At 45.3% G+C, this 27,155-nt stretch overlaps 1 protein-coding gene across 1 annotated transcript in view; it reads right to left on the bottom strand.

Annotated features, from left to right (window-relative positions):
• Positions 1–26,539, bottom strand: part of BRIP1 (BRCA1 interacting DNA helicase 1) — a 118,359-nt gene extending 91,820 nt beyond the window's left edge. The window contains exons 1-6 of the mRNA XM_081346670.1: positions 26,476–26,539; positions 23,754–23,874; positions 21,367–21,478; positions 20,086–20,271; positions 18,885–19,021; positions 16,777–16,902 (exon numbers count right to left, since the gene is read on the bottom strand). Coding sequence (XP_081202796.1) covers positions 16,777–16,902; positions 18,885–19,021; positions 20,086–20,271; positions 21,367–21,478; positions 23,754–23,846 — 654 coding nt within the window. The 5' untranslated portion in view covers positions 23,847–23,874; positions 26,476–26,539. The remainder of the gene's footprint in view (positions 1–16,776; positions 16,903–18,884; positions 19,022–20,085; positions 20,272–21,366; positions 21,479–23,753; positions 23,875–26,475) is intronic.
• Positions 26,540–27,155: the final 616 nt, after the last annotated feature.

Here is a 27,155-nt window from a genome sequence, read left to right as displayed (position 1 = left end):
TGGTTGTTTTCCTGCAGACGTTTCATGACCCAACTAGGTAACATCATCAGTGTTAGAAGGGGGTGGGTTTCCAGGGAGGAGGAGGAGGAGGAGGAGGAGGAGGAGGAATCCCTAAGTGTTGAAAAAGAGTTGTAAGTCACTTTTTTTCAGTGCAGCTGTAACTTTGAACGGTCACCAAACAAATGGTTGCAAGTCGAAAACTACCTGCATTTCCAATTCTCCTCTGCCAACTTCCCCAGAAATTCACTGGGGGAAACTGGCGGGGAAGATTGAAAGCTGGTGCCACCTGCTTAGAAGGCTCCCTCTTGTCCCTAGAGGCTGGTTGAAAGAGCTGCCTAATCAAAAGATTTCAGCTCCGTGTGAAGCTGAATCCCTCTGGTAGGCAGCCCCTTTTGCTCTCAAAGAGCTGCCTGCCAACCGGACAGACTCACCCACCTGTGAAGCTGAAATCCTTCAGCAGATAGCTCGTTCGCAATGCCCACTTAATGACCTGGGAGACTGCTCAATGACCACAATTGGGAGTGCCAGGAGGGTGGTCATGGAGCGAAGCTTTAACCGCTGGACTCAACAACCAGGATTCTGGTCCTAATTGTAGTCGTAAATCAAGGACAACCTGTACAAAGGTAGTCAACGAATAGGAGCCAGCTGTGTGCTGCAGCTGCCAAAAAAGCCAGCCCAGTGCTAGGCTGCATTAACAGAGAGACAGAATCAAGATCACGTGAAGTGTTAATACCACTTTACAATGCCTTGGTAAGGCCACACTTGGAGTACTGCATCCAGTTTTGGTCATCCAGTTTGTAAAAAAAGATGCTGAGACTCGTAGAAAGAGTGCAGAGAAGAGCAACAAAGATGATCAGGGGGCTGGAGGCTAAAACATATAAAGAACGGTTGCTGGAGATGGGTATGGAGTTGTACCCGAAGGCAAATCAAGAAGCAATGGATGGAAACTAAGTAAGGAGAGAACCGGGAGACATTTTCTGACAATAACAATAATTAAATCAGTGGAACGACCTGCCTCCAGAAGCTGTGGGTGCTCTATCACTGGAGGTTTTCAAGAAGAGATTGGACAACCATTTGTCTGAAATGATGTAGGATCTCCTGCTTGAGCAGGGGGTTGGGCTAGAAGACCTCCAAGGTCCCTTCCAACTCTACTATTCTGTTAAAGGTGAGCAGATGGGCTATCTTTACTGAATGCTATCAATTGTCTTTTGACTCTCTGAAATCATCTTCGGCTGCCAAGTCCCAGATGCATGCGAGGGTCAACTTTTACAAAACAGGCATTGTTTTCCGATGAAAGATCGCACCCAGCCCACAAGAGCGCAGCGCCCTTTTAACTGTGAACATACTTGTAGCTCAGCTCAAAACAACACAACCGCCAGTTTTTCTCTCTCTATTCTTCTTCCCTTCTCCCGAAACGGATGACAAGTCTTTTAACTGAATAAATATGCTCTTAATTGTTGCACTGGGGATACATGCTCTGTGAATTGAGGACAAAAGAGCATCTCCAAAACCAACATCTGCATATTTTCAAAAGGACCGGCTGTGCGCAGCCTTGCTTCAAGAAGTCATTGTTAGCACAAGAGCAGAAGAGAAAGAAAAACATCCATTAAAGGATGGATTGTCAACAAACACCAGGCTGGCACAATGCACATCCGCTGTGCGGGATCAAAAAGGGAATATAGAAGCAGAGGGTGGACCTGTGGCTTTAACCTCCTCCTCACTTTTGTCTCCTTTTCTCAGAAACATTAGAATCGCTACTAAATAAAGAGCTCATTTCAAGAGAAAGGATGAATGCCGCAGCTGAAGATCGGCAACTCAAAGCTAATTCCTTTGGACAATGTATTTCTACAATAGAAGATGGTCCTCAACCCACAAACACAACTCAGTCCAAACTTTCTGTGGCGAAGTGAGACGTGGGTTTAAGTGAGTTTGGCCCCACTTGACAACCTTTCTTGCCACAATCGTTAAGCGAATCACTGCAGTTGTCAAGTCAGTAACCCGGTTGTTAAGTCGATCTGGCTTCTCCATTTACTTTGCTCATCACGAAAACAGGGATCACGTGACCTCAGAAGTCTGCAACCGTCATAAATATGAGTCAGTTGTTGCCAAGTGTCTGAATTTTGGATGTGTAACCACAGGGATGCTGAAACGGTTGCAAGTGTGAAAAATAGACATGTCCCTTTTTCAGGGCTGCTGTAACTTTGTAAACTGTTTTATTAATAAAATGTTGTAAGGACTACCTGTACAGAATAGCAGAGACAGAAGGGACCTTGGAGGTCATCTAGTCCAACCCCCTGCTCAGGCAGGAAACCCTATACCATTTCAGACAAATGGCTGTCCAGTCTCTTCTTAAAAACTTCCAGTGTTGGAGCATTCACCACTTCTGGAGGCAGGTTGTTCCACTGACTAATTGTTCTAACTGTCAGGAAATTTCTCCTCAGTTCTAGGTTGCTTCTCTCCTTGACTAGTTTCCATCCGTTGCTTCTTCTCCTGCTCTCAGGTGCTCAGATACAAGTTTTACTCTAGGACAGGCAATCTTTAACTTAAAACTTTAGTAGCTGTTCGAAGCTGCAACTGCACTGAAAAAAGTGACTTAAGACCACTGTTCACACTTATGACCACTGCAGCATCGCCATGGTCATGTGATCAGAATTCAGACTCTTGGCAACTGGCTCATATTTATCATGGTTGCAAAGTGTCCCGGGATCATGTGATCACCTTTTACAATCTTCAGACAAGCAAAATCCATGGGGAAGTCAGATTCACTGAACAACTTGGATCTGATGGGATTAGATAAAGAAAGGAATTGAGCCTGACCTTGGTCATACCCTAAGGCAGGGGTGTCAAACTCAATTTCATTGAGGGCCGCATCAGCATTGCGGTTGCCCTCAGGGGGCCGGGTGGGTATGGCCAGGGTGGGTGTGGCCTACTGGGTGGGCGTGGCCAGCTCTACATCGTTCGCATCAAGGGTGCCTATGGGGGCCTGGGCAGGAGTGGGACAGATCTGAGGGTCTCTGGCAAAAGGAGGGTCTCTGGGCCAGGGCCAAGGCAGTGGGGGCCATTCCCTCACTGTTTCCAGGATGGCTTCGCGGGCCACATGAAACCACTTCGCGGGCCGGATCTGGCCCCCGGGCCTTGTGTTTGACATGTCTGCCCTAAGGGGTAGGGCACCTTGGCTCTTTTATGACTCGTGGACTTCAACCCCCAGTATTCCTGAGTCAGCATGGCTCAGCATGGAAACCTCTCCCTTTCTCCTCAGCGTGGCTGGCTCAGGAATTCTGGGAGTTGAAGTCCACAATGTTTCATGTAATTGAACATAGAACATAGACTAACAGAGTTGGAAGGGACCTTGGAGGTCTTCTAGTTCAGGGGTCTTCAAACTGGGCCCTTTTATGACTCGTGGACTTCAACTCCCAGAATTCCTGAGCCGGCATGGCTCAGCATGGAAACCTCTCCCTTTCTCCTCAGCGTGGCTGGCTCAGGAACCCTTACCCTAACCCTAAAAAATGGTAAAGGTAAAGGTTCCCCCGCACATGCGTGCTAGTCGTTTCCAACTCTAGGGGCCGGTGCTCATCTCCGTTTCAAAGCCGAAGAGCCAGCGCTTGTCCGAGGACGTCTCCGTGGTCATGTGGCCGGTGTGACTAGACGCCAAAGGCGCACGGAACGCTGTTACCTTCCCACCGTAGTGGTCCCTATTTTTCTACTTGCATTTTTACGTGCTTTCAAACTGCTAGGTTGGCAGAAGCTGGGACGAGTAACAGGCGCTCACTCTGCTACGCGGCACTCGCGATTCGACCCGCCAAACTGCCGACCTTCTGATCGACAAGCTCAGCGTCCTAACCCTAACCCTGCCCTAAAAGAAAGGGAAAAGGGTGCAGTTTCCAGTTTTTGGTTTATTTTTTTCCACTAAATCAGCTCCTTCCTTCCTTCCTTCCTTCCTTCCTTCCTTCCTTCCTTCCATCTCTCTCTCTCTCTCTCTCTTCCAATTCATATGGCCACCCAACTCGCACACAGGTGACTCCACCACATAAAAACAATTAAAAGCCCATTCCTCCATGATAGCACTACACGATCAAACCAACTCCTTGATCAGCTCCATCTCTATTTGGGGTTAGGAACCAATCGTTCCTCCAGGAGAAAGCTGTTACACAGAGAATGGGCCACGATCGACAAAAGCCCTTTTTCGTGATCCCAGCAAATGTAAATCCCTAATAGATAGGATGACGGACTAGATTTTCCTGGCGAACAAGGTCAAAGGTGGACATGGCTAGGAAAAACCCTTTCTTACTTCCTTTTTTTCTTCTTGGAGAAATAAAACAAGGAGACAAAGAACAGTAGAAGATTTGTAGGGAAAAACAGTAATGTAGAAATCTCAACTAATCCACTCTTCTTGATCGTAAGATACTTTGAGTCACTATGAACATTACAAAAGTAGCTTTTCTCATCCTTCAGTTGCTACTTAGAGCTTTCTGGATTTGGAAGTATACAAATGTAGGTAAATAAAACAAAAGTTGAAATAAGCTCAAGGCTCTGTTTTCTATTTGCAGTAACAAGAGTGTTGAACTATTGGGAAAACTTGCCAATAATCCACCAATTCACTTTGGATTTCAAATATCAGTAAGATTTGCGAATAGAAACTAAAACTATATTTTTTGCTCCTTGAAAGCAGAAATAGTCTTCTCTTGCCAGTGGGCAATATTATTAATTTTTAAGGAATGGTTTCTAATTCTGGAGCCCGTTCAGATAAAATATTGTGTATGTACAAATCTTCACACTGTGGTTTACCACTGCTATCTATATGTGCCCTAACCTGCCTTAACAATCATGGGCTTGTCTTACCATTTTTCAGGAAAATGAGCAGGTTAATGATTTTTTTTTAAAAAGGATTTGCATCTGAAAACCAACAGCAACCCCTGCTGGTCCTCAAAATTATTTGAAATGAAATTTCAAGTTTCATAAATTTGTTTCAGCCTACCAACACAATTCCTCTTCTGCAAGATATGCACAGCTTAATAAACAGCACAATTTATCTTTTTTATAGACTTCAAGATATAAAGCGTTAAGTTTGTAATGAAGTGAACATTCACCAAAAGAAGAAAAACGAAACAAAACACCAGATTATTGGTAGTCCTCGATTTATGGCGGCCACAATTGAACCCAGAATTTCCATTGCTAAGCAAGGCAGTGCCTAAGTATCTTTTGCCCCATTTCACGAACTTTCTTGCCACAGTTTTTAAGTGAATCGCTGCGGTTGTTCAGTTAGTAACACGAATGTTAAGTGAATCTGGCTTCTCTGTTGACTTGGCTTGTCAGAAGATCGCAAAAGGTCATCACATGACCTTAGGGCACCACAACCGTCATAAATACGAGTCAGTCGCTAAGCAAGACAGCTGTTAAGTGAATTTTGCCCCATTTTTCGACGTCGCTTGCCACAGTTCTTAAGTGAATCACTGCAATTGTTAGTCACACGGTTGTAAACTGAACCTGGCTTCCCCATGGACTTTGGTAGAGGACAGGAAGGCCTGGAGGAACGTTGTCCGTGGGGTCGCGATGGGTCGGACACGACTTCGCAACTAACAACAACAGGGAAGAGAGAAGGGAAGGGGAAAGTGTAAGGGAAAAGGGAACAAGAAAGGAAATGCGTTGACTTCCGAATGCCCTTGGTGCAGTAGAATAAGATAATAGCGTCAAACCTCCACTTTTCACTTTTACATTAGTAGTATAAATTAGCCACATAACTATAACAACAAGCCTCTCTAATCGGTAAAACCCAAAATCAAAATTTCATTTTCTTTTCCCACCTCAAGCACCAAGTCCAGAAGCGATTTCCAAGTAGAAACAAAAGCAATTGTGTCTTTGTTTGTTCGTTTTTGCTTTAATCAAAGCAGTCGATTTAGCCATCTCTGCTAACTCCACCAACTTTTGCAGCCATTCGTCCATTGTGGGAATCCAAGTGCCTTTCCTTTTTCATCCATAAAGTAAGCTTGCTGATGTCAACATAACATCACAGTACCATTCATTTCCCCACCCACCCACCCCAACTCTTTTTCCATTATATCCAAAAGAAAAGTTTCTGGTTTTATCTTTATATTCCCCCTTAGCTTCAGAACCCTTCCTCATATCCTACGACAGAGGTCTTCAACCTTTTCGTTTTGGTGGCCCGGAAAGGGAGGCAAACACCGCTACGTGCGCGCGTGATGAAATGGGCCGTGCATGTGTATGCGCAAAAATGACCCTTGCTCACGCATGCACAAATGGGCCGTGTGCGAGCGCATGTGCAGACGCAAAAGGCCACACGCGAGCACATGCACACGTGCAAACGGGGCTGTGCAGGCGCGAGTGCTGCAAATGAGGCAGCGCTAGCTAGCGCTGGTGGAACACTGTGGGCGCCACTAATGCCGGCGGGATGCTCGGGGCAGCGTTAGTGCCAGTGGGACGCTCGGGGGCGGGGCAGCGCTAGTGCTGGTGGGATGCTTGGGGGCAGGCCCAGTGGCCAAGCGGCCACAGGTTGGGGACCCCTGTCCAAGGAAGTAATCACGATGTCAACACTGCTAACATCGGATGTTCTTCCTTTGACACCATATGGAGATGCAGCCCTTTTTTCTTTCCCATGCTTTACTCTTAGAATTAGATGATACTGGGGGAGGAGGAGGAATGAGATGGGAGTTAGTTAGACATGACAACATGGTAATAGTGTGTGTGAATTCAGGAGCTTTTGGAATAAGAGATGATAAGAAATGGCGAGTTGGAGAACTGGAGGGGAGGTCTGCATTTCAAACTAATTGGAGAATGTGATTTTTGTTGTTGTTGTTAGCTGCGAAGTCGTGTCCGACCCATCGCGACCCCATGGACAACGTTCCTCCAGGCCTTCCTGTCCTCTACCATCTTCTGGAGTCCATTTAGGCTCACGCCTACTGCTTCAGTGACTCCATCCAGCCACCTCCTTCTCTGTCGTCCCCTTCTTCTCTCGCCCTCAACCTTTCCCAGCATTGGGCTCTTCTCCAGTGAGTCCTTCCTTCTCATTAGGTGGCCAAAGTATTTTTTTTTAATCCCATTTATATCCCGCCCTTCTCCGAAGACTCAGGGCGGCTTACAATTTTAAGCACAAACCAATGTGCTTAGCAATAGCCTTCATTCTATGTATATACCTGCTTATCAGGGCTTTCGCCCCCCCCCAAGCGGCATTATTACAAAGTCCACTTATTGCCCCCAACAATCTGGGTCCTCATTTTACCTACCTCGGAAGGATGGAAGGCTGAGTCAACCTTGAGCCTGGTGGGACTCGAACCTGCACTAATTGCAGGCAGCTGGTGTTACTTAAGGAGGCATTAGCCCACTGCTCCACCAAGGGTCTGACTTTCCACTTCAGGATCTGGCCTTCTAAAGAGCAGTCATGGTTGATCTCCTCTAGGACTGACCGGTTTGATCGCCTCGCAGTCCAAGGGACTTGCAGGAGTCTTTTTTTTTTTTTTTTTTTTTTTTTAAATTCCATTTATATCCCGCCCTTCTCCGAAGACTCAGGGCGGCTTACAAACTTAGCAGTAGCCTTCATTCTATGTATATGCCTGCTTATTAGGGCTTTCACACACACCCCAAGCGGCATTATTACAAAGTCAGCTTAATTGCCCCCAACAATCTGGGTCCTCATTTTACCTACCTCGGAAGGATGGAAGGCTGAGTCAACCTTGAGCCTGGTGGGATGCGAACCTGCACTAATTGCAGGCAGCTGGTGTTACTTAAGGAGGCATTAGCCCACTGCTCCACCAAGGCTCTGTACTTGCTATTGTCTACTCTGCTTTTATTTTTTGCCTTGTGTTCTGTAATTATTATTTTTTTAGCCTCTCTTCCTACTTGTTTTCGTCTGCCACCACCGGCTATTCAGCTCTCCCTGTTTTTCTCAGTGCTGCCCCCCCCCCAACTTTGGTCTGGCGCTCACTTGTGGTCGTATGTCAAGGACTATCTGTACCCAATGATTTCTCCTTTCAAAGGACCAAGCTTCCTGATTCAGCTGATTTTTTTTAAAAAAAAAATCGCTTTTAATTTTTTAAAAAAATGGGAAGACAGCATACTGCAAAACCAACCACTTGCCTTGGCTCTAATTTTAATTTCTAAGATTTCATGATTCCAGAAAAGGAGAATATTTGTAGCTCAGGGTTGAAATGAGGGGTCCTTGGTGCTCTCTGAGCTTGGGTGTTTTCCAGACGTTTCATGACCCAACTAGGTAACATCATCAGTGCTAGAAGGGAGTGGGGTTTGGAGGAAGAGGAGGAGGAGGAGGAGGACAACTATGGAGTCCTTGGTCTAATCTTAATTTCTAAGATTTCATAATTCCAATAAAGAATATTTGTAGCTCAGGGTTGAAATAAGGGGTCCTTGATGCAGTCCTGAGCTTGGTGGTTTTCTTGCAGACTTTTCATGACCCAACTAGGTAACGTCATCAGTGCTCAATCAGTCTGCAAGAAAACCACCAAGCTCAAAGAACACCAAGGACCTCTGAGTTCATGACTGTGAGAGCAGAGAGCCTCAAATAGATAATAAAACGCAGGAGGGGTGCTGAAAGGCACTACCTGCTTCGAAAGGGTGACCTAAAGATATAGGGATGGATGGGGAACAACAGGACTGAAATGTTCTTCCCTTTTGAGAACCACAGCAAGATGGAATGGCTCTGGGTGCGAGAGGGTGAACGGATTTCCAGAAGACATTGCAGACTCCAGGAACCATTTGTGCTTCAGTATGAGATGCAGACTACCCTAACCCATCCCCAACAGCCTGTCTGCCCGTCTCCAACAGGGAAGGGACCCAGGGCGGAAAACCACCTGCAGCCAAGAAGGCTCCCCACCCATTTGCACCACTCAGCTGACCCTGAGGACACAGACAAACCTCCAAGTGGCCTCAAGGACTCTCTAAAAGGAATGCAAATGACCAGCTGTCGGCAAGGAGTATAAATCCTTCCGTTCCCCACCGTCCAGTCAGAGCTGAAGAAGCCTCTCAAATGAGAAGAGAAACGTCTTCAAAGAAAAACAAGGAAGTCCAGTTGCTTCCTGGATGGAGAATTGGACCCAAACTGGTCCAAATTCAGTGACCTCTGGTCTTGGATGGGGTCCTAGATGCGCTGGTTGGAGAAAAAAAAAAGGTCACAAGGACTTAGATCTTCCAGTGGATGAATTAAACCACCATCCCAAAGGCCCAAGTCCTCGGGAGACACAATGTCAAGAAGATCTGGACCATTGAGGGGAGAGAGAGCTTCTGATCCCAGCCTGACCCTGAACAAAACCTCAAAAAGATTAAGATGGGATGGTTAAGTAGGTCTAGGGTCACCAAACGGCTGGAAAGGTTTACTAGGGGATCAATGGGCTTATTTGTGCACACAAACAGTCCCTTTTGGTTAATCTCCACGGATTAAAATGTTGAGTCTAGGAGCTTCTCAAAAAGCAAGAACATTAAAGAGCAGAGTCAATGAATGCCCAAAAAACCAACAACATTTGGGTCTGAATTAGCTACTCCGGGGTTCCAATCCGTGACCTTTGTAACCCCTGGAGTCTGATTCTCTTGAATTACGCTTTTTGCTCATTGTCGTTTTGTAATAAGTTTGTTGCTGATCTTCAGACTGTTTCTTAATGTTTCTGATGCTCTGTCGCTTGGTGGAATGGATTTCCACTGCTTCTGTAAAACAGCTCGTAAACTCTTATCCAAAATTGCCCAGGCATTTTGCCAGCCTGAAGTGCCTTAGGAAGAAAAAAAACCAAAAACACGCTTTTCAAACTTGGCAACTTTAAAACACGTGGACTTCAACTCCCAGAAATTACCCAGTCAGCTTTGCTGGGGGAGTTTGAAGTCTGTGTATCTTAAAATTGCCAAGTTTGAAAAACATTCCAATAAATCCTCAAGAAACGTATTTTCTAAGAAATTGCTACCTAATTTCTTCTAGGAGTGCCACTGTTAACTATGGCAAAAGAAATCTCAAAGATTTTTTTTAAAAAAAACCACATAAACAATAAGAGGGCTGATTTAATTCCGCAAGGAGTAACGTATCGCTACAATTGCTGTCCATTCCTTGAGCTTCAAAGATATTTTAATATCTTTCTTTTCTGCTTAGACCAGAGGTGTCAAAGTGCCGGCCCGCGGGCCGGATGCATCACATGGAATCCGCACCCACCCCATTGCCGGCAATGGCAAAACTGTCCCGATACGTTGCGCGACGTCATGTGACGTCGCGAGTTTGACATGTCTGGCTGAGATGGTAGCATTTTTGGGACATATTGTTATAATGTGTACAAAAATATGGAACCACAGCTGCCTGTTCTTCAGCTGGTGATGGCCTTCATACACATCAAGTTCTTTCCAAGAACCTCCTAGGACAGTGATGGCGAACCTTTTAGAGACCGAGTGCCCAAATTGCAACCCAAAATCCACTTATGTGTCGTCAGGTGCCGGGTGGGCGTGGTCCATTGGGTGGGCATGGTTTATTGGGTGGGCGGGGCTGCGGTGGTAACGGCAGACTGGGTGGGACTAAAAAGTTCAATCAATTCCAACTTTGCGAGTTCTTTTTTTTTCCCCACGAGAAGTTGAAATTGATTGATTGATTGAGCCTTTTTTTTTTCACACGGCGGCGGAGGCCTAAAGCAAAAAGGTTGTATAAAACCCAGCTGAAGGCCTAGGACTGGGGCGATGGTGAGCGTGCCCACAGAGAGGGCTCTGCGTGCCACCTGTGGCACGGGTGCCATAGGTTCGCCACCACGGTCCTAGGAAGATGTAATATATCAGCATAGTATATGTTCAGATCCAAGTTAAAAATTAGGTCACCTGACACCCAGGAACTCTGGATGGTTTTACAAGGAAAAGAATGGATGGGGATCAGAAACGGTGTGTGTGTGTGTCAGTCATCCATGCCAAAAGTCTGAGTGAAGAGCCACGTCTTCAGGGCCTTTTAAAATGGAGGTCCCCAACCTTTTGGGCACCAGGGACCGCTTCCGTGGAGAGAGGTTTTTCCGCGGACCGGAGGGGTTGTGGTTTTGTGTGCTCCCTGCATCTTGCAGATGTGGCTTTTTTTGTTTATGCAGACCGGTTTCTGGCATGCCGCGGCCCGGTACTAGTCCACAGACCGGGGGTTGGGGACCCCTGTTTTAAAATACAGGTAGTCCTTTTCAAATAAGTTGTAACGGTCGTAAAGGATCTTACGGCTCTTTTGCAGCGATGAATAAGCAAACATTACGGTCGTTTAAGTGAAAGCTGGAGTCATTAAGCAAATGTCAAGGTCATTAAGTGAACCAAAGGCCCAAAAGCAAAAATGCCAGTTTTCATCAAGACTGCGGGATGGCATACAGAACTGTAAATGCAGCCACCAAACCAAGCGCCTGAATTTCGGTCATGTCACCGCAGAGGGGGGGGCCTGACCTCTGGATCTTCAAATCCATGCAACGGGAACCCCAAAGGTAGGTCCGTTGTAACTTCAAACAGTTGCTAAGTGACCAGTCATAAGTCAAGGACTACGTGTACTGGTAGAGTCTGTCAGAGCGTGCACAGTCTTATTGCGCAAGATAACCCAGGAGTAAACACAGTAAAGAATGGTCTATATTAAACGGTGGTTTATCTTACACTATCTACAATATCGTACACCAGGAACAAATATACATACATGTGGTAATGCAGCAGGATCCAACAAACCACAGTTACAGCAGGAAACGAGAGAGAAAGAGTGAGAGAGAGAGAGAGGGAGGGAGAGAGATAGAGAGAGACTCCAGCAAAGTATCCCTTTTATACTCAGGCTCTTAAAGGGACACAGACCCTGCTGAGTCATTCCCATCATTGCATCATCTTACATTACATTACATCACATCAGCTGGTTACCTTTTAAATATTACCTTGACAGAGTCAGACCATTTGAATCTCAGAGCGCGCCCCCCCCCATCATTCTAGAGGTCAGGTGTACTTCTCAAATTCTGACAGGTGGCACTGAGCCAGTTTTTTTGGGGGGGAAGGAGGGCAAGGGGGGCGGGGGGAACAGAAGGACTGTATCTCTCCCATATGCTGCTTCAAGGTCACCCAGCATACCAGCTGCCTACTTTCCTGTGCCTGGACTGACCTTTATGAAAATAGCCTGCCTGACGGGAGATAGCTAAGGGAGAGAAGAGTTTGACTAGGGGATTTTCTCACTTCTGGCTATGCAATATTGCAATGCACTTGACGTCTAATAAAATTATACTTTTTCTCAGCAAATGGCGCCAAGGATCGTTCTCTACTTAGAGGTTGGTCTGACATAGTGATTTAGGCTAGAAAGTTGGAGACTTTAGACATGAAAGCCGGCTGGGTGACTCCAGGCCAGTCACTCTTTCTTAGCCCAACCCACCCTCACAGGGTTGTTGTTATGGGGAAAATAGGAGGACGAAGGTGTGATGGATACCCTGTTTCCCCCCAAATAAGACTTAACCGGAAAATAAGCCCTAACACAATTTTTCAGGATGAGGCCTAAATAAGCCCCAGTTAAGACTGTCAGCCAGACGGACACATTTAATACCGTATTTCCCTGAAAATAAGACCTAACTGGAAAATAAGCCCTAATATGTCTTTTGGAGCAAAAATTAATATAAGACCCAGTTTTATTTTCAGGGAAATACGGGTATGTTTGCTGCCTTGAGCTCTTTGTAAAAACAATAAAGGCGGGATACAAATGACAAAATAAATAAATAAAAACCCAGAATTGCTAGCCCCACAAAGAGCCTAAACTTGTCATCCTGCACAAATGCAGAGGCACAAATGTTCCAGGCATTCCATTTTTCATCTCAGCCTCCCACAAAGTAATGTCATCAATTCAGCAAATCTGATGCCCACTGTTAACGGGAGATGTGTCTAAAACTCCATCTTTTAAACAACCACGCACGTACATCCCTACAGCAATAGGAGCTGCTCCAGGCTCAGTTTGTGAAAACATTTCCATCCTTTCAAAAAGATAAAAGAGATGAAGGAAAGTACAAATATCTGACTCAGAGGAACAGGAGCAAGAGAGTAGGGAGAAGGAAACAAAAGTATGCCAGGCTGAACACAGCCAAAAGCTCATCTCGGTTTTAAAGCACTACAGATAGTCCTTGACTAAGGACCACAATACAGCCCAAATTTTCTGTTGCTAAGCGAGACAGTGGTTAAGTGAATTTTGCCCCACTTTACGACTCTTCTGGCCATAGTTGTGAATCATTCCAATTGTTAAGTTAGTAACCGGGATGTTAAGTGAACCTGGATTCCCCTTTGACTTTGCTTGCCATAAGGTCACAAAAAAAAACACGATCATATGACCCCCTGGGAGAGTGTGAACGTCATAAATCTGAGTCATTTGCCAAGCATCTGAATTTTGGTCACACACCATGGGGATGCTGCAACGGTTGTTAAGTGTGAAAAGTCACCTTTGGCAGCGTAACTTTGAACGGTCACTAAACAAACTGCTGTAAGTGGAGGACTATCTGTAGTCTTCAATTTACCACTGTACCGGAGCCTGCCCATTACCTTAGTAAGTCATGATGGCTATAAAGGGGTCATCCACATAAGCGACCTGATTTTATGATTATTTTTGCAGCAGTTGTGAAATGAATGCTACGGTCATTAAGCAGAGCCCTTGTTTGCTCTGGGGCGTTTTTGCCAAAAACCAGAAGCGAAGGTCACTTTGGATTAGCAAGATGGGCAGCATATAAATTTAATAAATAAATAAATAAAAATAAAAATCTGTCTGAGGGAGATGGGTAGTTGGTTACGCAACACACACAAAAATCAATCAATCCATCCATCACCCGAAATGTGATCATGTGATGGGAGAGGCATCGTAACTTTGGGGAATCCGTCATAACTTGAATAGTTGTAAGTCAAGAACAGTGCTGGGGCTTCCGGTGGCGAGGCGACGCCGAAGACAGCCGTTTTCGGGCTGCCCGCTCCGCAGCTGTGTTTTTCCATCGTAAACAGCGTCGATCAGCTGTTTAGATGGATTTGAAGCCCCCTCCTCGGGAGAAGAGGAGGGGGTGAGGCCCCAGGTAGGGGTTGAGCTCTCCGGGGCCGCCTGAGCTGAGAGTTTGGGCGGCTGAAGGATTGAGCCCCCCCGAAGCCTGGGTTGCTCTGAGCTGCGCAGCGCCCCTGCTCCGGGATTTATGGAGCAGAGCCAGGCGTTAGCAACCACCCCTGCCAAAAGGAAATACTTTTGATTGTCAAGATGCAGGCAGAGCGGTACAGGAGGTCAAGGTGATGTGGACTCTTATCTTTACTCTCTAGCTCAATGGATTTTATAGCTTTAAAGTGAAAGTGCGCAATAAGTGAAAGTGGGGGAAGATGGCGGCTAAAACTTCTAAAGCTCTTCGGAGTGCGGGGTCTTCCCTGGTGCAACAGACCTCATTGCAAGCTTTGCTTCCTCCTGCACCTCCTCCAGCATTGACGCTTAAGGATTTACAAGATGCTCTTGGAAAGCATTCACAATTGATGTCTGACATGATGGATGAAAAGCTGAAAAAGTTGGAGGAGAAACTGGAGAAGAAGATGGAAGAGAAGTTTAGAGCAATGAGGGTGGACATGTTGTCTATGATTGAATCTGTAGCTGAATGTGTGCAACAGCTGGATGAAAAAGTGAAGGATCTCAGTCAAAAGAACTCTATATTAGAAGCAAAGGTATCAGAAAATGAAAATATAAGGGATAAAATGGATGGAGAATTGAGCCTTGCTCAGTATCATCAGATGCAGTATGCTATTAGAATCAGGAGTTTAAAGGAGAACTGTAAAGAAGATTTAAAGCAGCTGATTTCTGAGGCTCTGGAAGGGGTATTGGGCCAGCCAGCATCTGAAATTGAGGGAAATATGGACAAAATTTTTCGTGTTAATTCATGGATTGCAAGACAAAGGAAGTTACCCAGAGATGTGGTGGTCTATTTTACAAAGAGAGTAATTAGAGATGAAGTTATTCAAGCTGCCTATGATACTAAACTGGTAGTGGCTGAGCAAGAAGTCTTGGTTTTAAAAGAGATTCCTCCGAAGATTTTAAGGAGAAGGAAAGATTTTGCATTTTTAGTACAGGAACTTAAGAAATGTGATATTACGTTTAGATGGGAGATTCCAGTTGGACTGGTGGTGACGCATGAAGGTAAAAGACATCGTCTGGTTACTGTGGCCCAGGCACGTGATTTTTATAGCAATGTGTTAAAAGCAACCCCCCTATCATTTTTGGAAGCTGTTAAGGGATACGGCGAGGGAAAGCTTCAAGATGTTGCAGACAGACAGATAGAGGACAATGGTGTTGGAGGGGATCAAGATACAGTTTCATTGGATGTTGCAGGAGGCCAGAGGAAGACGCGTGCCGCCCTAAGAAGAGCGAGACGAGAGCAAGAGCAAGACCAGCAGATAGTTATGGAATCTCCAAAGTGTATTTACAGTGAAGATGTGGGAGGGGCGCGGTCCAAAGAAGTTTTGGGGGTCATGACAGACGTGCTCCAAAAGTTTTGGGGCGTTAAGATTGCTGATTAAATTTTAAATTAGTATCTTAATGGATTAAATTTATCATAGAGGAGAAAGAAAGTTTTTTTTAATATTTAACACAATTTAAGATGGATGTTATTTGCTTGTTAGAAAAGTATATTAGGGTTATGGACTAAAAGTGTGTGTTGAACTAAGAATGGGTATGCAAGCTCCTAATTAACAACGTTGTCTTACAGACTGCTTAACCCTTTTTTTTTTTTACTCTTTTTATTTGAACTCAAGGATGACTTGGAACTGCGAGACATTTGGTGTGATACATGCAAGAATTATTTTTGATTATGGTTTAGTTTGGTTGGAGATTATTAAGGTTAATAGATAGGCGCTTTTGGCGCGTAACTGAGAATTTGTTTATTTTTTTTTCTTTGAAATTAATATGAATAAGGACTGGGATTAAGAAAATCTATTCTGAGTAAAGCTCTTTTTCTGTTTTTCTCTTTTTCTTTTTTACTTTATTTGTAATATTAGTATTGTTTGTATTCATTTTACATGAGCTAGAGGGAGATAGAACTAATAGTTTATTGCTGATAACATAGGGGTGCTTATGTTTGTTTTTTGATTTTATACCCTGTATTTAGCTCTGGGAAGTCGGGGGGGAGGAGGGAATGGGGGGAAGGGATAGGGAGGGTTGGGAGGGGGAGGGGGAGGGGGGGATTAAAGTCAAAATGTATTGTAAAACTTTTTAAATAAATAAATAAAAAAAAGAACAGTGGTGGGATTCAGCCGGTATGCACCGGTTCAGTAGAACTGGTAGCTAATTTTTTGTTGACTTTGTCACACCAGCTGATGCCCTAGCCCAGGGGTCGGCAACCTCGGCTCTTTTATGACTCGTGGACTTCAACTCCCAGAATTCCTGAGCCAGCTGAGTTGAAGTCCACGAGTCATAAAAGAGCCGAGGTTGCCGACCCCTGCCCTAGCCCTTTTTCACAAGGCCCAGAATGGACCGCTGGAACACCACTTCCAGAAGTCCGTTCTGATCCGGGGGGAGGCCTCCCAGGCCCAGAACAGCCCACCGGAAGTGGCATCCACACACTTCCGGTGGGCCGTTCTAGGCCTGGGAGGCCTCCCCGGCTCAGAATGGACTTCCGGAAGTGGCAGCCACGCAGAGAACAAGTTGTCCAGGTATTTGAATCCCACCACTACCTGTAACTAGAAGAGGAGGCAAAATCCAAGCAATCTTTTCACACAGCTGAACTCTGAGCTCTTCCAAACCAATCCAATCCATCTTTCTCTCTTTTTAAGTAAGAAAAGAAAAAAAAATCTTAGTATTACTGTACTTACGGTTTTAAGTGAGGAAGGATCCGTTTTTCCAGGAGTCACAGTCAATTCCCCATTTTTCCGCTGTTCGTGAACTTCCAAAGCATCCACCAGCTGGGTTCCTTTGGCCAGCCGATATCGTTTTCTCGCCTACAAGCCATGCAAACATGCCTTTGAATTCAGAAGGCTAAAAGTCTACAAATCAATGTGTTTTCCCCCCTCCCCAGATAAAGTGTCTTTTGTAATAAAAACAAGTTATTAGAAGGAGAAACAGCAACAGAGGGCTAGGAGAATTGAAGAGATGAAGTTGTTGTTGTTGTTATTAACCTATGGTGTTCTTACAGTAGCCAGGGGATCCCAATGCAATTGCAGAATAGTAGTTTGGCTGCCAATTAACCACAGCGAACACACTCAACGTGCCACGGGACGACGCGCCACGGAGCCAGATTTACCCTAATATCGAAGAAACGGTGGAACAGAATCGCTAAAGAAAGGACGCCAAAGGAGGGACGAAATGAAACGCGAATGACAAAAATGAAAACAATATAATTATTTAAAATAATTAAATTGAATTGTTGAACTGCCCCGCAGCGAGCTGTCCTGCAGCAAAGTTGACCGTGGTGACTTGACCGTTGAGTTGTCCCATTCTGGCCGTTCTAGGAAACTTTTGTGCTCTTCCCAAGGTGCGCCACAGGAGGGTGAACTGGCTTCACACCAGAAAGAGAGACAAGCAGATCTTCCTGCATCGGCACCCAAGGTCCCCTGCCTTCCCTGGAGCCAGCTTGTAAAACAGGCACCGCAACCGGGAAGGTTCCGAGCTGGCAAGAATCCGACTGCCTGCACAGAGCACCGAGCTGTCTCCCCACTGAAGTGGTGCCTATTTATCTACTCGCAGAGAACACGCTTTCAAACTGTTAGGTGGTACAGACGCTGAGGCAAGGGATGGGAGCTCACCCTGCCACACGGTGCTAGGACTCAAACCGCTGGAGCAGAAACCGTCTCCAACGTCATTCAGCCGCTGAGCCACCATGCAAGAGATGATGTCCTTGCAAAAAGCACAACGGCCACTGGGAAAAAGGTGTCTTTTTGCCCCAAATAGCACATTGCAGGCTGTGGCATGGAGAGAAAAATCTTCCCTGAAGAGGAAGAGGTTGAAAAGCTGGCACAATGGGAGATGTTCTTCACTGCAACGCACTCCAGAGTTGTTTAGTATTTATAACCAGCATTTGTAACCAGATTGGTAAACGAATCGTTGTGAATCAGTAACTGTGAGAGGGACCTTGGAGTCCTAGTGGACAATCACTTGACTATGAGCCAGCCGCGTTGCAGCAGCAGCCAAAAAAGCTAATACAATCCCGGGTTGTATAAACAGAGGCATAGAATCAAGATCACACGAGGTATTAGTACCGCTTTGTAAAGCCCTAGTAAGACCACACCTGGAATACTGCAGCCAGTTTTGGTCACCATATCACAAAAAAAGATGTTGAGAGTTTGGGAAAAATTCAGAGAAGAGCAACTAAGATGATCAAAGGCCTGGAGACCAAAATATAGGAAGAATGGCTGCAGGACTTGGATTTGGCTAGTCTAAAAAAAAGAAGAAATAGGGGAGACATGATAGCAGTATTCCAGTATTTGAGGGGCTGCCACAAAGAAGAGGGGGGTCACGTTATTCACCAGAGCACCAGAGGGAAGGACGAGAAACAATGGTTGGAAACTGATCAGAGAGAGAAGCAACCTGGAATTAAGGAGAAACTTCCTGACAGTGAGGACAATCAACCAGTGGAACAGCTTACCCCCAGAAATCGTAGGCACCCCATCACTGGAGATCTTTAAGAAAAGACTAGACAATGACCTGTCTGAGATGGTACAGGTTCTCTTGCTTAAGAAGGGGGCTGGACTAGAAGACCTCCAAGGTCCCTTCCAGCTCTATTCTTTATAAACACCCTGGGACACTGCATCATAAATATGAAACAGTTGCTAAGTGGCTACATTTTGATCACGTGACCACGGGCATGCTGCAACGGTCATGTGAAAAACACCAAGAGGCCACTTGCTTTAGTGGCACTGTAAGTCCGAACGCTCGCTAAACTAATGGTCGCAAGACGAGGACTGCCTGTATACATTTTGCCAACCTGGTGCTCTGTTTCGAGCGAACGAAGAATCCTCTTCCTTTCTACTTTGAAATCATTGCCACTGTCATCTTCTTCATGGAATGAGGCTTGCTGTTTGGCGGACAGTTTTGAAGCCAACGTAGTTCGTGAGAGGTTTTCTGCAATGACAATACATCAAAGGGAGCCAGTGAAACCGAAAACAATTTTTATAAACATCCTAATTCAACAGAAAAACATAACCCGGCAGATAAGAAGGAAATAAAAATGGAGAACTTGTTGAGACCCTAGGAAAAAGGGCAGTGCAGAGGAACAAAGACGATGAGGGGACTGGAGGCTAAAACGTATGAAGAACGTTTGCAGGAATTGGGGATGTCTAGTCTAAGGAAGGGACACGGTGGCTCAGTGGGTTAGGACGCTGAGCTTGTCGATCAGAAGGTCGGCAGTTTGGCGGGTTGAATCCCGAGTGCTTTCAACATGTACTGCCCTGTTCACCGCCCTGAGTCCTTCGGGAGAAGGGCGGTATACAAATAAAATTAATAAATAATAAATAAAAATTAATAATTAATAACAGAGTGAGCGCCTGTTACTCGTCCTAGCAGTTCGAAAGTACGTAAAAATGCAAGTAGAAAAATAGGGACCACTACAGTGGGAAGGTAACAGCGCTCTGTGCGCCTCTGGCATCTAGTCATGCCAGCCACATGACCACGGAGACATCCTCGGACAAGCGCTGGCTCTTCGGCTTTGAAACGGAGATGAGCACCGGCCCCTAGAGTCGGAAACGACTAGCACGCATGTGCGGGGGAACCTTTACCTTTTAGTCTAAGGAAGAAAAAGAAGAACTAGGGGTGACATAATAGCAGTGTTCCAATACTTCAGGGGCTACCACAAAGAGTGTGTGTGTGTGTGTGTCAACCTTTTCTCCAAAGCAGCTGAAGGCAGAACTAGAAGCAACGGATGAAACTAATCAAGGAGAGAAGCAACCTGGAACTAAGGAGAAACTTTCTGAACAATCAACCAGAAGAACAGCTTGCCTCCAGAAGTTGTGAAGCTACATCACTGGAGGCTTTTAAGAAGGGACTGAACAGGCACTTGTCTGAAACGGGGTAAGGTCTCCTGCCTGAGCAGAGGGTTGGACTAGAAGACCTCCAAGGTCCCTTCCAACTCTATTACTCTGTTATAAATGAGGGTGGTGCCCTTAAAAGCCCGTTAGATAAGACAATACCTTTTTGAGATGAGCTGCTTCCACTGCCTGGTGAGGCCTCTGTTGCACTGTTGGGGAAGAAAGATGTGCTTTGGCTGCCTCTTTGTGGATCCTGACCGGACGATTTAGCATGGCATGGGCAGTGGCACCGTTGCAAAACCTCTGTCTTCTTGCATTCTTTTGAGCATAAGTCATCCAGCGGTTTACCTAAAGAGCAGGCAAGTTTTTTAAAAAAAAAATAAATACAGGTAATTCTTGACTTACAAGCATTTGCTTAATGACCATTCAAATTACAACGGGCTTGAAAAATGTGGACTTGTGACAGTTTTTTCACACCTGCAACTGCTGTAGTGTCCCCAAGATCACATGATCAAAATTTGGGCACTTGGCCAATCAGCCTGTGTTTACGATGGTTGCAGCATCCAAGGAACACATGAGCCCCAACTGTAACGTTCCCAGCCAGCTTCCGACAAGCAAAGTCAATGGGGTAAGCAAGGTTTACTTAAGAACCGTGTGATTTACTTAACTGCAGTGATTCGCTTAACAGCTGCGGCAAAAAGAGGGCATAAAAACAGGCACAACTGCTGGCACGTTGAAAGCTCTTCCCCCCCACACCACCTTTTAATCAATTTTTAACAACCCTTGCCTCGTTTAAATTTTATATACTGTTTTTATGCTTTTAATATTTTATTCTGTGAGGGAGATAAAACAGTTCTTAAATAAGCTAGCTAGGATAGATAGATAATGAATATATGGATGGATAGATGATACAAAATGGATAGATAGATAGATAGATAGATAGATAGATAGATAGATAGATAGATATAGAGACAGACAGACAGAAAGATACATGGATGGATAGCTAGATAATAAATAATGAATAGATAGATGATAGATAGATGATAGATAGATAGATAGATAGATAGATAGATAGATAGATAGATAGATAGATAGATAGATAGACAGACAGACAGACAGACAGACAATGGATAGGGATGGATGGATAGATAATATATGGAGGGATAGATAATGAATATATAGATAAATGATAGAAAATGGATAGAGATAGAGATAGATAGATAGATAGATAGATAGATAGATAGATAGATAGATAGATAGATAGATAATGGATAGGGATGGATGGATAGATAATGGAGAGAGAGAGAGATAATGGATAGGGATGGATGGATACATATAGATGGATGGATGGATGTTTATGGATAAACAGAGACATATTAGCAGGGGAAATGAAGCCAACAGCAGAGTCTTGATGAGCTCAAGCTGGCCCACCCAAGGCCTCACCATAGAGGGACTGCTGCCAGGCCAGCGCAGAGCAGAGCAGCGCCAAGCTCTTTCCACTTCCGGTGGGACTCTCCAGCAGGCAGTGTTGCTCGGAGCTCAGCCCTTTCACAATCTGCAAAGGAGGATATGAATTTTTGCCAGCACGGAAAACAAGCTGCTGTCTTTTTTTTTTTTTTTTGGCGCGCTGTAAGACGGCAACTAACAAAACCCTGAAGATCTGATTTACCCGTTGCTTTCAAACTGTTTCCCTAATTTCATTCATTGCAGAACTGAATTTGAAGAATAACGTAGGTGGCCGTCCCATCTACTTTAAAACATGGAATTTCAGTGGAAAAAGCAATTTCTACTCAGGGAGAAATGTTGGATCCTGACTCCCCAATATCAAAAACTTTTTCATTTCTGATGTGAACAGCCTGCATCATCCTGGGATCATGGGCTCATCATTTGTAACTTTCCCAGCCAGCTTCCAACCAATAAAGTAATGAAGGAAGCCAGATTTGCTTAACAGTCACGTGATTCATTTAACAACTGCTGTGATTCACTTAACAACATTGATTGTGCTTAGATTGTAAGCCGCCCTGAGTCTTCGGAGAAGGGCGGGATATAAATGGGATTAAAAATTTAAAAAAAATAAACCATGGCAAAAAAGGTCACAAAATGGGGCTAGTAATTTTCACAGTCTTGAATTTAATCCTGCTGCTTTTTAAAAAAAACAAAACACCAAGCAAAGATTTTAAAAGTTGAAAGACAAAATAAGTTCAAGGAAGCTGGAGAAAATCCTGGTTTGCAACTAACTATAAAGCGGTGATTCTCAATCTTGGCCATTTTTAAAAGTGTGGACTGCAGCTCCTAGAATTCCCCATCCAGCAGGCTGGCTGGCTACCTGCATCTAACAATTCAATCAATTGGAATAGAGAGGGGACCTTGGAGGTCTTGTAGTCCAGGGTTTGGCAACCTGAAAAAGCAAAAGAGCCACTGGGAACCGGTTCCATCACACATAAAAAAAGTGGGAGCCGCGCGCGTGCATCCACGCACGCGCATGCACATAAAACAAAATGTTTTGTGCATGCGCAAAACGTTTTTTGCGCATGCACGTGCGTGGATAAACGCGCGTGGTTCCACTTTTTTTTATGTGGACGCACCTGCACGCCAGCAGCGACGGGTCTCCCTGGTGACGGGCACTGGGTTGCGGCGACGCCTTCAGCCCGGGTGCCGCCAAAGCCACCCCCGGGACCTCCAAACTGCCGCCCGAACACGCGTTTGGAGACCTGCTGTTGCCGGTTTAGAAAGCTGCTGCGGGCCACGGCAGCTTTCTAAGCCAGCAACAGCAGGTCTCCAAACCGCAGCTCCGCCAGAACACCAGCAGGTCTCCAAACGCGTGTTCGGGCGGAGGTGCGCTCGCACCTCTCCAAACCGCACTTCCGCCCGAATCTGTTCCGCCTGTTCCGAGAGGTGCGCGCGCAGCTCTCCAAACCTTTGGAGTGGTGCACGCGCACCTCCTCCCGTTCGGAGAGGTGCGCGCGCACCGGGCGACCGGGAGCCGCAGGAGATGGCTTAAAGAGCCGCATGCGGCTCCGGAGCTGCGGGTTGCCGACCTATGCTCTAGTCCAACCCCCTTCTCTAGCAGGAGACCCTATACTCTTTCAGATAGACGACAGTCCAGTTTTTTCTTCAAAACCTCCAGTGATGGAGAACCCACAAGTACCAACAGGCTGAAAAACAGCTTTCATCCATGGGCTGTTAGGCTTTTGAATGGGATATAATCTCTGTGAACTTATGCAGAATTGACTTGGGAGGCCGGTGTGTGGTGTAGTTGGTTCACATGGTGTGGTAGGATGGTTTGTTGTCACTGTGTTGGGGGGAGGGAGCACGGGGAGAGGCTCAGCTAATCTCAGTGTACACATGTTGTACTTTGACAATAAAGGTTTATTATTTATTATTATTATTAACCCACAACCTCTGGAGGCAAGCTGTTCCACTGGTTAACTGTTCTCACTGTTAGGAAGTTTCTCCTTAATTCCAGGTTGCTTCTCTCCTTGGATTAATTTCCATCTATGGCTTCTTTTTCCTGTCTTCTGGTGCTTTGGAAAATAAGTTGAACTCCTCTTCTTTGTAGCAGCCCTTCAAATACTGGAATATTGCTATCATGTCCCCCCTCCCCAGTCCTTCCTTTCTCTAGACTAGCCATACCCCATTCCTGCAACCGTTCTTCATATGCTTTAGTCTCCAGGCCTTTAATCGTCTTAGTTGCTCTTCTCTGCACTTTTTTTTTTAAATTCTGGGAGTTGAAGTCCACCTTAAAGTTACCAAGGTTAAGAAACATTGCTCCAGAGGCTTAAGCACAACCTTACAATTGCTCTTGTAAAATCACTGCTTTACAGACTTACTGCATTCATCATAGCAAGTTGTGATGGATAAGCCTTACACGGGAAGATAATTTTTACTCCACCAATGGTGTATTCTGATGTTCGTAATGCCATAATCACAATGACTTTTCAGGACATCCACCTTCAAGAAAAAAAGAAGCAGTGTTTTAAATTAGAAGCCTGTGAATTTCAATCCCACCTCAGAGTTGAAAGTCTGCCGGATGACTTTGGCCAATCACCAGGAGGCTGTGAGTTCTAGTCCTGCCTTAACCATGAGAGCTGTTTGGGTGACCTTGGGCCAATCACCAGGAGACTGAGATTTCTAGCCCCGCCTTAGACATGAAAACCTTGGTCCAATCACTGGGAGGCAGTGAGTTCTAGTCCTGTCTTAGTCATGACAGTTGGATGGGTGACCTTGGGCCAATCACCAGGAGATTGAGAGTTCTAGTCCTGTTTTAGCCATGAATCCAGCTGGGTGACTTTGGGCCAGTCCCTCTCTCTCAGTCCAACTCAGCAACTAGGGTTGTTGTTGTGATAAAAATAGGAGGAAGATGTGTTGGGTATGTTTGCCACCTGGAGTTACTTGAAGGCGTGATACAAACAAACAAATAAATATAAAATAAAATAATTTCTCAACTGAGAATTTGAAAATCCCTAATAGAAGAAAGGCTAGTTCAAACCATCTCTACTTCGCTAATAAGAAAACTCCCAGAGCTTTGATTTGTGAAGTCACAAGGAGTCAAGGCTATGGTCTTCCCAGTTGCAATGTATGGCAGTGAAAGCTGGACCATAAGAAAGGCTGAGCGCCAAAGAATTGAAGCCTTTGAACTATGGTGCTGGAGAAGACTCCTGCGAGTTCCTTGGACTGCAAGGCGATCAAACCGGTCAGTCCTAGAGGAGATCAACCCTGACTGCTCTTTAGAAGGCCAGATCCTGAAGCTAAAACTCAAATACTTTGGCCACCTAATGAGAAGGAAGGACTCACTGGAGAAGAGCCTAATGCTGGGAAAGATTGAGGGCACTAGAAGAAGGGGACGACAGAGAATGAGGTGGCTGGATGGAGTCACTGAAGCAGTAGGCGTGAGCTTAAATGGACTCCAGAAGATAGTAGAGGACAGGAAGGCCTGGAGGAACATTGTCCATAGGGTCGCGATGGGTCGGACACGACTTCGCAACTAACAACAAGGAGTCAAGCTATTATCTTCGTGCTGCAGGAATTTGTCCAGTGAAAAACTGTCCTAAGACTTTCTTCAGTGCCATTGTAACTTCAAATGGTCACGAAATGAATCGTTATAAGTCGAGGATTATCTGCATAGAAATGGTATTTCTTGCAGACCTTCCAATGCACTGTTGTTGCTAATTTGCCGTGCTGGTATTTGCAATCAGTCTATGCAATGTTTCTCACACACGCAGCCAGATGCTTAGACTGGATCTGGCATTTTTATCCATCTCTCCGAGTCCTTCCCAAGGACCCAGGATAGACAATGTGGATATTCAATGGCATTAAAAGTATCATTCCTACTATTATAATCTATCTATCTATCTATCTATCTATCTATCATCTATCTATCTATCTATCTATCTATTATCTATCTATCTATCTAAGGTATACTATCTATTGTATACTATATTTTATTTATCTAATGAGATAAATTTATACACACACACACATATATAACTAGATTTTATCTCATTTGATAAAACATAATAGTAATAGTATTCATAGTAATAATAGTTTTAATATTGTGTGTGTGTGTGTGTGTTTTCCTAGATTTTCATGGGTACAGGTATGTAGGTCTTGGCGTATTCGGGTCTTTTCCCATGTAAGATTGATAGCGTCTTGGCGACGTTTCGACGAGGTCTCACTCATCATCTTCAGGCTGGTGTCTTCGGCTTTGTGCTTTTGCACAAGCACGAAGCCGAAGACACCAGCCTGAAGATGACAAGTGGGACCTCATCGAAACGTCGCCGTGTGTGTGTGTGTGTGAGTGTTTTCGTAGATTTTCATGGGTACAGGTATGTAGGTCTTGGCGTATTCGGATCTTTTCCCATGTAAGATTGATAGTGTCTTGGCGACGTTTCGACGAGGTCTCACTCATCATCTTCAGGCTGGTGTCTTCGGCTTTGTGCTTTTGCACAAGCACGAAGCCAAAGACACCAGCCTGAAGATGACAAGTAGGACCTCATCGAAACGTCACCAAGACACTATCAATCTTACACGGGAAAAGACCCGAATACGCCAAGACCTACACACACACACACACACACACACACACACACAAGTGTATATATATCGATTTAAATATAATTGAACTGACTATGGAAAATTAAAATTAAATAACTAATGGAGGTTAGGAATAACTTTAGGAATTTTAGGAATAATTTTTTAAAAAAGGAATTGATGCACGAAAAAAGCAAGCTTTACTTGCGGGATGGGGGTTCTTTCCAAAAGCCCACCCCCCCCCCGAAAAAAAGACTTTTTGACTCACTAAAGGCTGGTGGGGGCATTTTATTTTCTCCGCTAAGCCCCACTTTTCGATCCTTCAAAAATCCTTTTATGTCAGAGAAACAGAAAGGCACAAAAACCGAACATGCTTTAAAAACAATTTCCCCCCTCTTCGGAATGGAAGAGTCGAAAAGTCCTGTACTCCTCCCCCGCCAACCACCCGCTTTTTGGACTCGTCTAAAACGCGCAGGAACCAATACGCGCCCTTCTCTTCCCAGCGCGCGCAAGAAGAGTTACCTCAGGATTTCAAGCGCTTCTTCACTCGCTTTTTCCGACTTCGAACCTTCCTTCCCGCTTCGGCTGCGCCCGCCGCCTTCCGGCCTTTCTGCCAATCAGCGGTGAGCTGGAAGCGCCAACGAGAGCCGTCCGATAGCGCGGCTTCCGGTGTCCTTCGGTTGCTTAGATACCTCGCGGCCTAATTCTCCCGGCCTTCCTTTCGGGGACAGATTGGTGGTCTTCTGTTGGAATGGCGTGAATTCCGCCGGCTGATCCAAGAATTTGAGGAATTCACATTCAGTTGGCTGCGAGGAAGACCCCTGACGCCATACCATGAAGGGTCTTTCGAACTGGTGGAGGCCTTGATCTCTTGACACTGACTCTATAGCGCCTCATGATTTTTGAGTGCGCAAGATGGGCAGTGGATTATGGGAAGAAGGTTAAAATGCGATTACAGTGTGGACTTCCATTCCCAGAATTCCCCAGCCAGCCTGCTTTAAGATGGACTTCCACTCCCAGAATTCCCCAGCCAGTTTGCTTTAAGATGGGTGGACTTCAACTCCCAGAATTCCCCAGCCAGCCATGGTTTAAGATGGCTGGATTTCAACTCCCAGATTCCCCAGCCAGCCATGGTTTAAGATGGCTGGATTTCAACTCCCAGAATTCCCCGGCCAGCCATGGTTTAAGATGGATAGACTTCA

The sequence above is a fragment of the Vipera berus genome (genome assembly GCF_964194415.1).
Source record: "Vipera berus genome assembly, chromosome: 1".
Classification (NCBI taxonomy): Eukaryota; Metazoa; Chordata; class Lepidosauria; order Squamata; family Viperidae; genus Vipera; species Vipera berus.
The sequence above is the reverse complement of the archived record's forward strand: the minus strand, read 5'-3'. Positions and strand labels throughout refer to the sequence as shown.